General features: G+C 49.5%; 1 protein-coding gene across 4 annotated transcripts in view; it reads right to left on the bottom strand.

Annotated features, from left to right (window-relative positions):
• The window catches only part of GALNT10 (polypeptide N-acetylgalactosaminyltransferase 10), a 263,067-nt gene that overhangs the window by 15,028 nt on the left and 234,372 nt on the right, over positions 1-13,667 (bottom strand). For all 4 annotated transcript variants that reach the window (XM_073231198.1, XM_037025112.2, XM_037025113.2 and 1 more), the window contains one exon: positions 4,447-4,554. In XM_073231198.1, the coding sequence (XP_073087299.1) occupies positions 4,447-4,554 (108 nt within the window). The remainder of the gene's footprint in view (positions 1-4,446; positions 4,555-13,667) is intronic.

The following is a 13,667-nucleotide window of genomic DNA, read 5'->3' as shown; positions in this document are numbered from 1 at the left end:
TGCCTGCCCACCTTCTATCCCTTCTTTTTCTCCCAATAGCGTCCCTTCAGTTTTCCTCTGGGGACCCATCTCTGCTTCACTGCTACTTCATGTGGCTTGAGGAAAGGCACGTGACCCAGCCTGGCTAATGGGAATACGGACAGCCCTGGATGCAGGGATCAGTCTGGGCATGGGACCTAAGCCAAGCCATTCAGAATCAATAGGCATTAGCCCTGTAATTTTTGCTGCAGCCTGGGAAGATCTGATGGATAAGATGCCAGCCAGAACTGCTGGGCCATATGGAAAGCCTGTCTGGGGTTGAAATCAATGCACAATGAAGCAGAGCTGAGTGCTAGAGTGAGGAACACATTCCTCCTTTTAGCACCCTAAACCAGCCATGTTTAAACCAGAATGGCCTCAGGGCCTTCCACTGATATGCATCAGGAAATCCTCCTTCTGCTCAGGCCAACTTGAGTTGGGCTTCTGTCATTTCCAACTAAGGGTGCTGACCAGGTTGCATGGGAAAAACAAATTATAATCAAATTGTAATTTGCAACCAGAAGGTATAATTTCCTCAGAAGCTGGAATTTTTAATAACCCTTTGAGGCATGAAGGTTGCTGCTACTTTTATTATAAGGATAATCCATAAAAAAATGACAACCACATTATTGGAAGTAGAGGCAGCAGATGAGAACATGTCCTGTTTGTGAGCAGACTTGGAGACAGAGGAAAAGTAAATTTTTCTGTGTAACTGTGAGAAAAATTACTCATTCCATCTGCATTGTAGATACCACGGCTGAGAACCTCCGACAGCTGGCTCTGGAAGCGTACAACTTCAGGGTTTATGGAAAACTTGCTCCATGACATCTCTCTCCAACCCCTGGATGTTGTCAGAAATCCCCTCCCACAGTTTAACTCTCCAGGTTTTATCTCTATCATAAAGGACTTTTTTCCTACAAAAATTTTCTTTTGAAGGGTAAAAGGGAGTTAGCACTTTAGGCTGTTATCAAGTCATTCACACCTCAGTATAAATGCTGGCTCCAGAAGCAGAAGTAAGGTAGGGGTCCTGCTGGCAGTTCTGTAAAGGGCCGGGACAGTAAATACTTTAGGCTTTGCAGACCATATGGCCTGAACTCCGATGTAGCTATAAAGCAGCCATAGATAGTATGTAAACAAATGGGTGTGGCTGTTTGCCAATAAAACTTTATGGACAATGAAATTTACTTTTCATGTGTCACAAAATATTCTTCCTTTGATTTCCTCACCCTCCACCCTCCCCATCCAACTATTTAAGATTGTAAAGACCATTCTTAGCTCATGGGCCACACAAAAACTGTTTGCCAACTCCTAAGCAAGGAGGGAGGAAACCAACAGGAGGGATCCCACACTGGCACCATAGACACAATTCACTAGCTCCTTAACTTTGCTGGCCCTGAGTTTGGGACTAGGAAGCCATGGGATTTCCCTCTCACTGCCTTGTTCTTCCTGAATGCTGAAGAGGTGGACAGTGGGTCAGAACACAGTTCAGGAACAGTGTTAGCCCTGCCAGGCCCCTGCAAGGCAAAGGCTGGGTTAATTTAAAACTGTGCCCAGGGGAAGCTGAAGGCCTACACAGGCATGCACACCTGAACACCCCCTTTCCCAGTCTACACACCCAGGTCCTGCAGCTCACTGTCTGATCTGCTCATGCCACAGGGATAATGAGAAACCACGGTGGTTTTCTCTCTGACCACAGGCAACAGTGGCAACTTGACCAAGGAAAGGTGCCAAAGTTCACCAGTGTTATTCTTAAGAGGATCAAATTATATCATATTTTAATCAATACTTAAATTACTATTTTAATGAATATTGCATTTTCCAGACATGGATTAATAAGCCATTCTGCCCAGATCTTGAACTTTTGTATAGCTGAACGTCGGACAAAGTACAGGACTTTACACTTATTTCCCTTACATGCCCCCTTGCTGGAGTCATGAAGAGGCCTCTGGGATTCAGCGGGTTGTGTGCCCTCATCCCTATTCCTAACACTCTCCTGGCTGCGGGTCCCAGCCCTGACTGAGGCACTCCTGCTCTTCTGGGCCTGGACTGCAGAAATGTCTGGGCCTGGACTGTTGTAGTAGGTCTCCACTTTTGCTTTTCAAGTTAGAGTAAGTTTCTGTTACTGCCTGCCCCGGGACCCCTTTCCCAGAGGCAGAGACAAAAAGGGTTAAGCAAATTTGATAAACAAATTAAGAGCAGTCACTTGTTTTTGAGGCAGGCAAGCTGAATGGCTGTTTCACGCTATCTGGCTGTTTGGTCTTCTGGAGTCTGTACAACTTTAGGAAGACTTTAGTTTCCCTCTTTATCTGGTGCTTTCACGGCTCTTAGAATATCTCTCCTCAAATCTACTAAAATGATGTTCTAGGAGATAATTTTCTAGAAGGATTTGGTTGCTGAAACACTAAGAAACATTTAAAATGTGATCTGCAACTAAACAACGGTAGATACTATGATAAAAAGTCAGGAAAGCTTGATGCAGGCATCCTTGTGGTCTTGCAAACCCCCACAGGGCACCACTCAGATTGTTCACTGCTTTGAAGTCACCAGGAGAGTGATTCAGTACAAGCAGGTAAAACAGAAGTTAATACGTTTAAACACAGAATTTAGATGAGACATTGGAATAACTTCCCAGTCTTGATAATATTGATGCTGATATTAACACTGACAGTAGCGGTAGCAGTCACTCTTTAAAGAACATTTGCTCTGTGCCAGGCACCAGTCAGACCTAAGTGGGTTTGAATTCTGGTTCTAGTTAATGTGTCCCTGTTTCATTTTCCTCATGTCTACAGTGAGGATTAAAACCAAGCTAGATCAAGTAAGGTAAATATGTAAGATGCTTTCCTTGATGCCTAACTCACAGGAAGTGTTTATAGGTTACTACAGTTAGTTATTACCCGCCAATTCGGCCATGTTTCAGTAAACAGGAGGTGGTACTACCTCTTTGCCAGGCCAGTCTTATAAAATAACACCTCAGGTTTGGGAAAGCACGCTTCGGGAACGGTCCTGCTCAGGGGTCAGAGAAGTCCCCAGCGTCCCACTGGAATCTAGTAGCTGGAGAAGTCAGTATTGGGCTCACCGAGCACCTCTGCGCTGTTTCCCTGCCTGGCACTTACCTCTGGGATTGCCAGTGGTTATTTCAGCAGAGATAACGGTTCTCGCCTTTCCTGCTTGCTGACTCTAGAACAGGCTCCCCGCCCCCCGCGTCAGATGCGGCTGTCGTTGGAATGTTCTACCACTAGAGGGCACTGCCGGCTCTCTTTTCCCTCAACACTGCGCACGGCAGCCCCGGCCCTCCGGAGCTCAGCTGCGTCTTCCCGCCGCCCAGTCTTCCTTGTAAATTGCAGGGCAGGTGCTCTCCCGGGACCCGAGGGCTGCAGCTAGACACGTCGCGTGGCACTGTCAGGTGATCAGGCCCGGGCAGATGGAGGCTATGTGCACTGACGCCAAACAGTACCCACTGTGGTTTGGTATCAGAGGGGCCTCCACTGGGTGGCGGTGGCGGCCTCCACGGGGCAAAGCTGTGCAGCTGACCTTTCAGCTTCCCCCAGACCTGACTGTGCTCCACTTTACCCTCTGGGGACCTCCACTCTCTTCGTTTTTCTTTTGCAATCACTTTGATTTTTTTTTTCTCAAGACAACATTTCAAAACTTATTGTTAAGGTTTAGTGAAATATCATTAATACATAACAAAAAACCCTCTGGCTAACAGATTTCCATTTGTAGCCAGTGACCAATTTGATTCAAGCAATGATTAATACAAACCACTTTAAGGCAATGAAATAGTGTGACAGAATTTTTGGTGACGACAGTGGGGAGGGGATGGGGAAAAGAGAAAGACACATTTATTAACCACACCTGTGCCAGGAAACGTTCAAGTTACCTTGTCTCAGGCTTTCTCAAACACATCATTCCGCCTATATCAATATTTATCTAACATGTTTCTTTAAATCACCCCTGGTCTAACTCTGCACCTACTTGAGTTTTAAAAAGTAGTATCTGTGAAATCACAAATCTGCTGCATTTATAAACACTGATTTCTAATCCATGTTAATTTAAACATATGTAAAAATGTTCCTATGCCTACCACCTAAAATCAACTTGTCCATCACACTTTGGGAAACTGCCTTATCTCCTTAACTCTCCTGGATGCTGAGTTGGAAAAAATTAGCTTCCTGTAAGCAAGGGGGAAACACAGGTTCAGAGGAGTTAAGCCATTATCTCAAGGTCACACAGCTAGAAGGTGGCTAAGCAGGGCTGTAAGCAAGCTTTTAAATTGGATTTCACCTGGAGAGTGGGGGGTGGCAGCTGGGATGGGGCAAATCCTTACATCCTAACAAGGGATCACTTGGCCTGGGGTCCCGGTGCCTGCCTCTGCTCTGCTATGGGCCCAGGCCAACCTCCCACCCTCCAGAGAAGCCACCACCTTACCCTGGCCAGGCTGACTCCTGCAGGGACCTTGTAGGGTACATACTTCCTGTAGATATGGCCCACCCTGGAGCAGGGGATGTCCTCCATGCGGCCCCCACACATCCACACCTGCAGAATAACAAGGGAGAGAGAAGGCGATATTTATGCCTCTAATTCACTGTCCCATCCTTAGTGCATTGATCGAAAGCATCAGCTTGGATTGTGTACTATATCCCCCTGCACAGAACTAGGGAGAATGAGAAACATGGTATTAACAACGGCAGTAAAAATAGCTGGCAGCACCCCACGCTCACTCATTGCCAGACACTATGCTGCGAACGCCACATGCACAACTGCCTTTATGCCTCATCAGTAAACCTATAAAATAGGTAGTAACAGAGCTCCACTTTACAGATGAAGAAACCCAGGTGCAGAGGGCTAAGGAGCTTCTGTAAGATCACAGGCTTAGGAAGGGGAAGAGCAGAATTGAAAGTTGGCTTAGCTGACTCGAGTCTGAGCTCTAAACACCTATGTGCTTGGAGGGCTGTGTTGAGAATTCTGAGGTGGCATCAGGGGTCAGTGAGCTAGACTGGTGATCACTTAGTGGAGTCTGCCACACGTATGAGGGGATAAGGTGGCACACAGGCTCCGTACATTTACTGAGTGTGGCATTAGATTCTGGAGTGTCCTTCGGGAGCTTACCAGCTGCTGGCTGGGTGGTGGCCTCCCTGCCCTGGCCTCTCTGTCATCAGGCTTGCAAGCCACACAGCTGGCTATCCCTGCAGGGAGGCATCTGATGCTTCTCCTGCGTCTCTCTCCATATCTGGCACCACAAAGTGCTCCTGAGTCTGACTACACAGGTCTGACAGCAATTTGGGAATTCTCTAAGTACAGTCAATGCTGACTCATACCCGCTGAAGTGCCTGGCCTAAACAGACCCTCCTTAGCAGTTCTGAGTTCAAATTCTGACTCAGCCACTTACCAGCTTCGTGATTTTGACCAAGGTACTTAACTTCTCTGAGGCTCAGATTCCTCATCTGTAAAGGATTAAATGAGGGGGGCCGAGGGGATGAGATGCTGCATGTAAAGTATATAGCACAGGATGTGGCACACAGTCACAGCCGCGGTACATACTCTAGTGACTAAATCAGACATTTGACTAGTAGTTACAGAGTATCTGTTACATAGCAAACCTTGTGCCAGGTACATACAGCAGTGAAAGCTGGCCAGGGCCCCTGCTCTCACGGAGGGGGAGTGTGGTGGCCAGCCTCCCGTACAGCCCATGACCCCTGCCTCCTGGAATCTGTACTGTTATGCAGTTCCCTCCCAGATGAGTCACATGAGGACTGACCTGAGTAACCAATAGGACACTGTAGAAATGATGGTCATAAAGGTCTGTGGCTTCCACCTTACTCCCTGGGATCACTTGCTTTGGGGCAGCCCTGTGGAGAGGTCTGGGTGGTAAGGAGGTGAGGCCTCCTGCTGATAGCGCCGAGTCACCAGCCACAGGGGTGAGCCACCTTAGAGGGGGCCCTCCAGCCCCAGCCCACCTTCAGGTGAGAGCAGCCCCGACTTCAGCCGCATGACAGACCCAAGCAGAGCTCTCCTACTAAGCCACTCTGGACCCACACAAACTTTAAGATAGTAACTCACTACTGGTTTAAGATGCCATGTTTGGGGTAATTTTTCCTTTGGCAGCAGAGAACTAACACAGAGTGAGTTTCAGATGGTGATGCGTGCTCTACAGAAGCCAAAGCAAGGCGACTGGACAGCCTCCCGGTGTGGGTGTATGGGGTGCTACACTGCCCCCCAGCTGGGGTGCCTCCCTCAGATGGGAGCATGTGAGGTGATGTGTGCATGATGAGACGGGAAAAAGTAACATAAAGATCTGAGGGTGAAAGAACAGGTGGAGAGAAGAGCAAGTGTAAAGGCCCTGGGGAAGGGCCAGCCTTGGCATCGTCACAGAACAAAGCAAGCCAGGGCCTGGAGCAAGTGGAGGGTGCAGCGCCAGGATGGGAAGTCCAGAGGTGAGCCAGGACTATGATAAGGGACTCGCATGGCAGAATGAGGAGTTTTCACGCAAAGTCTTCAGTGAGGGAGACAATGTGATCCAATTTCTATTTTACAAAGATGACTCTGCCTGTGGAGTGGAGGACAACCTGGAGGGCACTGGCTTGGGGGGCGGGGGGCTGTGACTGTGGGACACAGCTTGGTTTGGGACATTATTATTAATCTCGTATTCCCTCATCTGTGAATGAGGAGTAGAGTGGGAACATCTACAACCCTGATTCTGCGCACAAGAGCCTTTCTCAGCTTGTATTGCTTAGTGGGATCGTAGGGGTTTGACTTAATGTCTTAACTAATTCTGGAGCTCTAGAAAGGCTGCTCTTCCACTACATGCATCTGGTGGTCCTCTGTTCTCACTCCTCTCCCCCTTCTCCCCTCCACCAGCCACTGTCTTCACCCCACCACAGATGTACTCTGTCCCCGCGCTTCCTGCAAGGGGATATGCATGGGGCTGCAATTAGTGGAAGTGCTGCCTGGAGAAATGCAATTATATTCTGATCTTGGGGGAGAAAAAAATTGACAAAGTCAATAGAACAGAACATTGGTCTCAAGATAATGGGCTCCTGATGGTGGATTAATGTCAAGGCCAAGCCAAGAAGTTTATTTTCAAAGCAGGAGATATTGATCAGGCGCCAGCATCCCATAACAATAACTCTTCCTTTATACAAAGTGATTGATGTGGAAGCGATGCTTTTGTCTGGCAGATATTGCCCAGGTCGTTGCTGGGCTGCCCCTGCCTTTTGGGAGGCAGAGCTGTGCTGAGCAGGTGGGGGACACCTTACCCTTCTCTAATTTTGAAACTCTCCTGGGCAGTTGACTAGGCAGGCGTTCAGCTCCCTCAACTTCATATTAAACTCACATTCGCTAAAGAGGCTGTGTTTCCAGCTCTGCCTGGCAGGGAACCTTCCTTTATGCAGATAATCAATTTCCAGATCCTTCTCTGTGGCCTCACCTCTGATTTCTTTGGCCCTGATAACACTGGCCATCAGTCTGAAGGCTCCTGAGGGACCAGGGTGACCTTGATCTGCTGAGAGGTTTGAGGCACCCAGAATGCCCTCAGATTCCAGGGATGTCCAGAGCCCAGGAGTCCTGGCTTTGCTCAGTGGCTTCCCTGCCCTGGACATGATTCCCTGACAGGTGACTGAGAATGTGCAGTGCCTTCAGAGGCAGCCCCCAGGCATTTGACACTGCTGCCAACTCCTGAGTCCTCGGGAGCCTGTGAGAAGGACTCAGAGAGGGAGGGGGCAGCCAGCTCTCCAGAACTTCCTCTGGTATGTTAAGCGGTGAGCATCCCCCGTGGCGTTTGCTGGTTACCCGGCAGAATCCCAAGACTGGAGGGGACTCTCCTTCCAGGGCCACGATAAAAGCGGGAAGCCCAGAAGGGTGCCAAGGCTGGTCCTGGGCCAGGCAGCTGGCCGGGGCTGCTCCTGGATCCCAGGCCCCACGGTTGTGGTCACGGCCCACGTCACCTCGCTGTGTACCCTCAGGGCCCCTTCCCATGCCCCGTCTGTGACAGCTGTGGCAGCAGCCACACAAGACCCATGGCAACCGTGGTGTGGCGGTTGTGAGCACACACTGCTCTGCAGTCCCAGTGCCCCCTGTGCAGCTGTGTGACCTGGTGCAAGGTATTCACCTGGGGGGCACACTCTCATCTGTGACCTGAGGGTGGCAGTCACTGCCACCTGGCAAGGTTGCTGAGATGACGTGGCACAACCTGCGGGTAGCCCTTAGCTTGATGCCTGGCCACAGTAACCCAGATTAATATTGGCCATTTCTGTGTGCAAAAGGATGAGAAATACCACCATCTTGAAATTACCCAGGATTTGCCCTTTTGTCCAATACCATCATGATTTTTATCTTATGGCCCAATTTCCCAAATGGAGAAACTGAGGCTCAGCGAGATGAAGTAGTTTTTCTAACAGACTTGGTGGGAGAACCTACAACAACCAATCAGGAGCCCCGGGGCCAGCTGGGGTGGGGCACAGGCATGGGGCAGCTGCAGTGCCAGCAGTGGGCAGATCACGTTTGGCTGGGACCCATCACACTTGGATGGGGACAAATACAAGCCACTGAGATGACACTTTTGCAGCCCTTCTCTGCTGCCAGCTTTCTTCCCTCCGTCGCCGTCCATCCCCTGCCCAGCTCCACCCACCGTGGGGCATGCACTGCCTGCTCTGGAGCCTGGGCATTCTACCACAGGGCCGCAGACATACCCCCTCAGCTCTGTTCCCCTGAGCCCCAGTCGTCTCAGGGAAGCACCATGCCACTAGGCAAGTACAAATCTAATTGTAAAAGCTTGCTCTCCATTCATTTTCATTGCTGCTTTGATTTATTTTATTAGCAAACTTCTTTTGTGTGATGACAGGCTTCATTAGAGTGTCTATAAAAGACAATTACTCGCTCTTATCTCCTAAACTGAGGAGAAAAGAAATGAGTGGTGATGTGCATCAGGAAGACACAATGGGGCCCGGAGCGAGAGCCATGTATGGGCCTGTCCTGGGCCGGGAACATGAGTCAGCAGGGCTGGGCAGAGCCCTCCTCAGGGAAACAGCTGCCTGGAGACTGGCCGGGAGTGGGGCGGCCAGAGAGAGGAGGGCACCCAGCTATGGCTTTTGTGTTGGTGTCTTGGCTGAGGACCCCTGTGGAGTTCAAACCCTGTTCAGTTGCACTTGGAAGAAATAATATGATGATAATGATCTGATTATTCTGCATTATCTGCATGCTTTGGATGTGCATAGGGGTAGCTGTTATGAGCTCGGTTCTGGAGTTAGAACTGAGGTCTAATCCAGGGTTTTAAGTATGCTTTGGGAGCCTGAAAGCCTCAGTTTCCTCATCTGCAAAATGGGATGAATTGGTATGTCTACCTCCTAGGGTTGTGGTGAGGCTGGGGAGGGGGTTCTGAGGCAATCTGTGTGGGGTCACCTGGGTACATGGCAGCTGCTGGTACTGGTGGGGGTCACGGCATATGTGCCATGCAACTCCCCGCAGAAAAGAATTGGCCTATAGCTGTGTCTTCCAGAAGTTCATGTTATTTTCCATATATTAGTTCACTTTAAATAGTAAGATACTGCTTTGGGAAGTTTTTCAATCATGAAGGGACCTCATTCATGTTTGTTGTGGATATTTTAGTGGTTACCGGATGCAGCTGGTAAAAAAAACCCAGAAAAAACAACTTTACCTTATTTTTAAAAAACATCTGAATTTACTGCTAAGTTAATACATTATTTTATATATATGGTTTCAAGTATATGTGTATCTAAAATGATACATATCTGACTGTTTCAACATATCCTTAGGTGTTTACAGTCAGGTTGGCCAAACGTTGGGGGGTGGTTGCCTTACACTAGGGTTTTTTCCCTTTAACTGATACATGAATTCAGTAAGGCTGCAGGCTGTGTTAGGTCTCGGCTCATACTGGACCTAGAGTGCTCCCACAGACACCCGGTAACGGCACTGCCATGCCTTTTACATGTGAGGAAACTGAGGCCTAGTGAGACAGAGAACCTTCTCCAACACCACTCATACATGGCACAGCCCAGGGGGGCATCTGGGGTTGAGTCCCCCAGAATGAGGCAGTTCTGAGGCCTCCAGGGAGACTGCACCTTCCTGCTTTAGTCTTTCTAAAGTTTGGTCCTGTCCCTATCATGGTCTTCCACAAAGACCCCTATCAGCACCCGGATTGCCTGCAGAACAACGGGGTCACCCTTGCCTTGCAATCGAGGCCCACTGTCTCTAGTCTGGGCACGATGTGTGGCTCCCGAGAACCAGCTGCAGTGCACTCACTCTTCTGCTCTGTTGGGCACATGTGCTTTTCTGCAGCCCATGGAAGCATACACACATTCACACATTCACTTCATTCACTCACACATGGCCTAGGCATTGGTCAGCCTTGCTCTAAAACCCTGTTGGAAGAAATGGAGTAGAAACTGGCTGCCAAGGGTGGGCCCAGTGACCCAGTGACAAACGGTCTTGAGAGCTGGGTGAAGGTGTTGGAGCCTGCTGGCCAACACCCAAGCCTGAGCACCTTGTCCGTCCAAGACCCGACTTATGCATTACAGCCAGTTTTCCACCTTGCTGGGCATCAGAATCACCTGGAGAGCTTGTTAAGTGGTCCGTTGGGCCCCATCCCCAGAGCATCTGACTCAGCAGGAGCTGCTGGTGCTGCTGGTCAGGGGACCACACTTTGAGAACCAGGGCATACTGGAAAAGTGGTGAGCCCTCTCAGGAAAGTAGTGCCTGCTGGCCCACTCAGTATCTCCAGACAGCCCTGTGAGTTCGGGCTTATTAGTGCAACCCTTATAGATGAGGAGATAAAGGTTCAGCAGAAAGGGCGAGTGAGCTGTCCAAGATCTCACAAGAGCTGGGCTTGGAGCCAAGGGCTTTGGCCTCTGTCTTGCAAGCTTCAAAGCTCTTTCCACTTCTATATTTTTGCAGCTGCAGCCCAGTTACATAAACCACAACAATGCCAACATTAACAGCTACTGTTTATCAATCACTTATTATGTGCAAGGCACTGACCCAAGGTTTAACAGTTTGACTACTATCATCTCACACCCACAACTATCAAGTAACGATTATTTTATCCCCATTTTATCTATGAAGAAGTTAAGCCCAGAGAGGTTAAGCCACTTTCCCAAGGTCACACAGCAACAAGCTGACCCAGCCTGCATCAGAACCTGGGGGGTTTGATTCTGAAGCCTGTGTGCTTAATCCTGTGCTGTTTTATGTCATGTTTGATTGAGTGCCTCCTGTTTTCTGTCTCCAGGCCAAATAAATGTTTTATCCCATTTCATTCTTACAGCAAACTCCTGAAGAAATTATTGTTGCCATTTTTAGTGATAAAAGACTGAGACATAAAGAGGCAGGTGTGTGCTGGTCAGGGAGCAATGTTCAACAGGCGACCCTCAGCCCAAGCCACCTTCCAAGAGGACCGGTATGAGAGGCAGGCTCCCACAGAGACATTCATGGAATTTCAAATGGTTTACTGAGAGTCACAAGCAGAATGCGTTGCCTATTCCCAGCAGATGGCTCTTGGAAAGGTTGGGCACATGTGGCCGGGAGGAAAATGCTGCTCACAGCAGAGCCCGTTCCCAGCATCCATGGATAACCCAGGGAAGGAAAGCACACCAGGTTCCCACCAGGGACGCTGCAGCTGGTCTGAGTTGGAGCTGGAGGTGGGCTGTGAAAGAGGCGGGGAAGGTGTTGCCATGCAGGTGCTTGGACGGTAGCCCCCGACTGCCCCTTGCTCCTTGGGCTGGCCTTTGGAAACCCTTTCTCCCTCCTGTGTGGCAACTTAATGCCCCTCTGGGCTGGTCTGACTCTGGGCCCTACCTGTAATAGTGGCCTCTCTCTAGGCTGGGCGCACCTTTCCTGCACCTCTCCCGCCAGATGCAAGGAGATGAGCACTGGCTCAGAGTCTGGGCATCTGGAGTTTAGCCCTAGCACTGCCACCTTCTAGCTGAGGACCCTGGCTCAGTCAACTAACCACTTGGAGCGTCAGGTCGCGGTATCACCCTTGATCAGTTTCTGCGGTGAGTCCTACCTTCTTTTCATCCACTTAATCCTCCTGACGATGCTGTGAGTTTTACGGAAAGAAGATCTGAGTTTTATTTTTTTTAAATCTGCCCAAGGCAGGGATTGGTTTGGCCTTTGGTGTTGTAAACCCATGCACCCTGAGGCCTCCTGCCCCTCCTCAGACGTGCCCCTCTTGGCACAAGCCTCAGGTAGCTTCCTACCATGCCCTCGCTCATGTGAGCCTGCCCCACGGGACCCTCAGAGCACCTGCATCTCTCTCCCAGGGCAGTGGCCTACCTGCCCTGTCTCCTGGAGCCAAGCCCGCAGAGGGGCACCTGGGTGAACCAGCCCTTCCCTGGGCTCTCCTCACCAGCACTGCCTGCCCCATAGGCCTGCCTTTGGGGGAAGCTCATCCTTGAACTTGCAAATGGCCCTCCAAAAGCATTGGGATGTCTATGGAAAGGGGGAGTGGGCCAGGAGGGCTGGAAAACCTACAATTTTCCTTCTTAGTTAAAAAAAACCCTTAATTTGTTTCCTAATTATGAACTGCTACTACTTAGGATGAACACATTCAGTGTGGCAGAAACACATCAGTAGAACGGGCCAGCCACACTCTGCAGCCCTCCTACCCTGGTGTCATGAGGCACAGGAAGCCTCTGTGGCGCCAGGATCAGAGCACGCCAGAGCCCAGGCTCAGTCTGCAGCCAGACAAACAGGCAGGCCTGAAGCCCCCGTTCCAGCAGTGTGACTTCGTGGAAGCGACTTGACCCACGTCTCAGTTTCCTTATTTGTAAAATGGGTCAAATGAGAGCTCTGCTTCAGGTGTATTATGAGGATTAAATGATAAGTATGTTTAAAGTGCCAGGCACAGGGTCCCAACAGGACAGAGTGGGGGGCTCAGTAAATAGTAGCTGGTTTAAGGGTATTCTTCCCAGTTTTTCTGTTTGCCTTTGTCATTCTTACAAACTAAACATGAGATCGTATTATATATATAAACACTTTTTCACTTGTCTTTTTAAACTTAATTTTAGAGGTATCCGAAATAACTTCTATTACATTGTATTTCATTATTTAGATGTGCTCTGATTTATCCCCTGAGGATGTATATTTGGGTTGATATTCATCTTTCCCTGCAGTAAGTAATGCCTCAACAAACAGCTTCTACCTAGCTCTTTACTCACCTCTGCAGCTATCTCTCTTAAAGTCCCAGGCATGGAATTTTGAGTCAAAGAATGTGCTTGCTTGGAATGTAACAGATTTTGCCAAACTGCTATTAACCAAAGAGATGCCCACCTACATCTCCCCAAAGTGCACACCCTTCTCACAGCAGCTTAGCTGCGTGGTCCTGTGGACGCTTCTCTCCTGGGTCTCACAGCTGAGGATGTCCTAACCTTGGCCTTCCGGGGACACTGTGCAGTCACCTTTCTGCTCATCCTGCTGCCACCACCTCCAATCCCATCTGCCTCATGCCTATGTAAGAGAAGGGGCTTTCTCCACAGCATCTTATTTGACCCTATCTTGTGGGGTAGGAAGGCAAACTGTGTGAGCACTGTTTGGGATGTGAGGGCCAGGGTAGTCCAGCGTCCCCAGCTGGATGGACAGCAGAGATGAGAAGCCAGTGCCCTGCCTTCTGGCCAAGTACCTTTCCCACCACACCACCA

Source organism: Manis javanica, chromosome 1 (genome assembly GCF_040802235.1).
Source record: "Manis javanica isolate MJ-LG chromosome 1, MJ_LKY, whole genome shotgun sequence".
Taxonomy (NCBI): Eukaryota; Metazoa; Chordata; class Mammalia; order Pholidota; family Manidae; genus Manis; species Manis javanica.
This window is presented reverse-complemented; position numbering and strand designations above follow the sequence as displayed.